The 4,500-nt window shown below is 35.0% G+C and overlaps 1 protein-coding gene across 2 annotated transcripts in view; it reads right to left on the minus strand.

The window, feature by feature from the left end:
- Positions 1 to 3,121, minus strand: part of si:ch211-236d3.4 — a 56,313-nt gene extending 53,192 nt beyond the window's left edge. For both annotated transcript variants that reach the window (XM_068218632.2, XM_009305788.5), the window contains exon 1: positions 3,004 to 3,121. In XM_068218632.2, the coding sequence (XP_068074733.2) occupies positions 3,004 to 3,027 (24 nt within the window). In that variant the 5' untranslated portion in view covers positions 3,028 to 3,121. The remainder of the gene's footprint in view (positions 1 to 3,003) is intronic.
- Between the last annotated feature and the right edge of the window lie 1,379 nt (positions 3,122 to 4,500).

Raw genomic sequence — 4,500 nt, forward strand, 5'->3', positions numbered from 1 at the left:
TTTATCAATCGTATTATTTAAGCATATACTAATAGTTAATTTGTATGTTAATAAATGCTTTATTAACTCAACTTCATCCAGTTTTGTGACCTAATTTAAAGTGAGGACTATTTATGCTTTATAAATCCCTTATAATTGACAATTAAAGGCTCGGTTATATTCTAGACAGGAAAAAATAACATAAACCAACTTAATTTATTTCTATTAATTTGACGATACACAAATGAAACTATCAAACAACAAATTAATCTTTGCAACCTTATCTAAAATGAAATGACTGTATTTAGTGATGACATCCTTTTATATTGTTAAATTTTATATTGTTGTTGATTTATTCAATTTTATGCAATATTTTGACACTCCTGTTATTCAGCAATGTTTAAAGTTTACAGTAGTTTTACTTAAGATAATATTGCAAAGATTATTGTTCAGTTGGTGCTAAGCCTTTAATTGTCATTTATAAAGGATAATAAAGCATGAATAGTCCTCACTTTAGATCAGGTCACAAAACTGCATGAAGTTGAGTTAATAAAGCAATAATTTACATACAAATGAACCATTACTATATGCAGGAATAATAGGATATATGAATGTTAATTTCAATAGTTTCTTAACCGTTCACTTACTTATTTTGAATGATCTTAAAAAAAAAACAATAAAAAAAAACTACTCCTAATGCACAACACACATCTTTATTAAAAAGCTCATGCGCTTGGCTTTACGACTGTTTTTTCTGTCCTTAAAATTGCAAAAGTGGATTCGGAAATGCCCTTAGTGCTTTTGCAACAGGATCTTTAGACTTTCTGTGCTTATATCATTAAAATGGAGCCAATGGAGTGAGATATTTCAACCCTGAATAAATGACTGGACAATAGACTGCATCTATTGACATGCCTTTAGACCTGTAGAGCAGACATTCAATTAACTCTGGCTGGAACTCTTCACCCGATGAACCTGACAGTACTGTCCAGTCTGAAGGCTAATGAAAAGAGACGGGTGTGTGTTTGTGTGCGCGTGTAATCCGGCAGTAACCCCTCTCCACAGCAGCTGTCAGCTGTCACTCGCAGAACTTCAGCCTTTACCACACCCTCATCCACACCTCCAGAAAGCAGCTCTCCATAGCTCACATATTTAACAACATACTGCGCAGCTTCACTGGGTTTCAGCCAAACGTTCAAAATGCAAACAACGGGCTCTTGGATTAAAGTGACTAAAATTAGGAGTTTATTTTTGCTTTCCAGTAGTAATAGACAGAAAGCAGACAGCATATATATATATATATATATATATATATATATATATATATATATATATATATATATATATTAGTCTGAAAGAAACACAACTTTATTCGAGAAGTTAAATTATATATTATGCCTAGTTTTCTAAAAACGATCAAAAGTTTTTAGTTCAATTAATCAATCAAGTGTAGTATTGTTTATTCCTCTTTAAATATTTATACAGCTCAATTCAGAATTATTAGCCACTAGGGTTGGATACCAAAACCCGGTGCCATTATAGCACCTTAACATACCTTTGTAACAGGTATGTACCGGATCAAATTAGCATATAAATTTTGGTGCCTAATTTCGGTGCCACTGGTGCTGCGACAAGGACGTAAGAAGCATCAAGGGGTGCATTAAAGGCACACATAAGTACAATCAGGTCACTACATCTCTAAACATTTAATTCTAAACAACTTTGAGGAATACGGACAGGTGATGTCAGGCGTTTGATCTTGTTGCTTAAGGAACAAACGCACGCAGTACAGTGCATTCGGTGAGCGAGAGCGACACTCTTCAGATCAACATGCAAGATCATGATCATCAAATTTGCTTAAACTTTGATTCTACAGCGTATTTTACAAGCAAGGATTCTGATACAGCAACATGCGCACTTGCTCTCTCTGTCAGTGACGGTGCTGCAAGCATTAGCCTAGTTCCCCGCATTCGTCAGAGGTTGACGCTCAAATTGACACGGGGTAATAGCGAATTTAACACTTTTAATATAGGAAGTGCTCGGCTATCCAGAGACCAATATTAATCAGAAATCGAGTATACATAGTTTTACGTTAGGAAATGCAGTCTTGAATTAACAAACAGTCGGCAAAAATGTTTTCAGGAGTGTAACTAAAAACTTAATATGTTTACAATGCAAACAGAATTAAATCCGCTTAAACTGTACTGTAATTAAATCATATCAACATTATCAAATTTGTCAATAACATTAGACTGAAATTAAATTAAAAACTGAATAAATAAAAATTTACACACATTAACACAACTAAACTAATCTGCAGATTTATGCACGCACAGATTCTGTGTGGGCCTACTAATAACTTATTTCTGTGGTCTTTTTTAGAATGGCAATACATAATATTTTATTAGGCATTTCACAAGATTCTAATATTCAGCTTAAAATGCAATTTAAAGGCTTCACTGGGTTAATTAGGTTAGCTAGGTAAGTTAGGTTAATTAAGCAAGTCATTGTCAGTCATTTTTTTTTCTGTAGACAATTTAAAAAATCTTAAGGGGACTAATAATATTAGTCTTAAAATTTAAATAGGAAAACAACAACAACAAATTGATGAATATGAAGAAAAAAGATCACTTGAGAAATATTCAAAAGAATGAAAATGTTACATGAATCACTAAATCATAATTTTAACAGTCAGATATACTGCTTTCCAATATCCTTAAAATATCTTGTTTGGTAATGGTCAACATCACCAACAACAACAGTAAAAGAAACGCAAAGTTTTTTGACTGTAAACAAGTAGGCTAACCATTCCTTTAAATATGTCTACAATACAAAAGCAAAGGTATGACTACAGACATTACAATGATTCAACATGCAACAATTAAAACCCCAACAGCAGTGTCTTGAATGCTTTGTGATGATTCTGACGTAAACAAACCACATGTCAAGAGTTCAAAACAAACCACGGCCTGAGCAGCCTGCTCAACAGTTACTCAAACACCAGAAGCAATAAAGCGCAATTACCTTCTTGCCATAGGAGGCCCCCATGCTGAGATTTGGGGGTGGGTTGAGGCAGCGGTCTGTCCTCCAGGCCCAAACTCTAGAGATTCCCCTGTGATTCCCCTTTAACTCTCCTTGACTTGAGCCGTGTTCAGATCCACGAGAGAGAGAGAGAGAGAGAGAGAGAGAGAGAGAGAGAGAGAGAGAGAGAGAGAGAGAGAGAGAGAGAGCAGAGGGAGGGGGTCAAGACAGAAAAACTGTTTGACACTGATAAGCTAGCAAAACTGAGTTAGTATCAATCAATCAATTCTGTTTATTTACTTTGACTTTTTTCTGAAACCATTAATAGACATACAGTAGCTAGCATAATCGAGTACACACTAAAAGATTTATTTTGTTTTTAGTAAAAAAAAAAAAAAACTTACTATAAAAAAAAAAATCAAGTCTATCATTCAATTGATTTAATTTGTATTTATTTTCTGAAACTATAATTTAGACTCTCTAGCTTTTCATGACTTTTTGGGAGATTTTTTGTGATAAAAATGACTTCTTTTGTGGTGGTAATTCCCAAAAATTTAGCAAAAAAAAAGAAGAAAAAGAAAATTCTGTTATATTCAGAATTATTAGCCCCCCTTTGAATTTTTTTCTCAAAAAAAAAAAAAAAATAAATAAATAAAATAAAATAAATTATACATTTAAAAGGCATGGCATAAAATCAGTGTGGGATGTCCAAATCCACTTTTGCTATTTTAAGGACGGAAAAATACGGTGTGTGCGCAGTGAGCGCATGGTCTAAAGGCTGATTTATACTTCTGCATCAAGTGCCAGCATATGCTACGGCGCAGCCTACACGCGGTCGCATCATCGTTGACGTGCATCTTTAAAAAATAAATAAATAAATAAAATTAACTACGTGTCGCAACGACGCATAGCGCAAGCTCTGTGATTGGTCGGCTGGGTAGCGTTGACGAGTGTGGGTGGGTACGAAAGCCGCGCGAGCCCGATGGAGCGAGTGTTTACAAGTGTGGAGTCTCGTGAAGGCGCTGTGTTTTGAGCATAACATGCATTAAATCAATCAGTATCTCCTCTCATTCCATTTAAGAGTCAGTTGCATCACATCATGGTGCATTTGCTCTTTACATGGCAAATTGTTATGAACAAACTGCTTTTAGATGGTCAATGGCGCCGTCTATTTCAGTTCCTCAAAATAGCAACGCGCCAACAATGCGCCTTAACACACCTCCCTTTCAGACCGGCGCACCCATGAGTCCAGAAAACGGTGTAAATAGATTTAAACAACGTGGCACAAAATGTGAAAATTACTGTTGTGCTGAAATAGAGTCCCATTTAAACTGTATCAAACTCAAATGCATACAATGCATGTTTAAACATGTAGGTGTTATCTTGGCTATAGCTAACTAAATGAATAAATAGCTGAGTGAGAGTATAATGACTAAGTCGCACTGAGTTTCTTTGGCTTGACAAAAAAAAGGACCTGTTTGAAAGCATGATGCCGCTATA

The sequence above is a fragment of the Danio rerio genome, chromosome 11 (assembly GCF_049306965.1).
Source record: "Danio rerio strain Tuebingen ecotype United States chromosome 11, GRCz12tu, whole genome shotgun sequence".
In the NCBI taxonomy this organism is placed as follows: domain Eukaryota; kingdom Metazoa; phylum Chordata; class Actinopteri; order Cypriniformes; family Danionidae; genus Danio; species Danio rerio.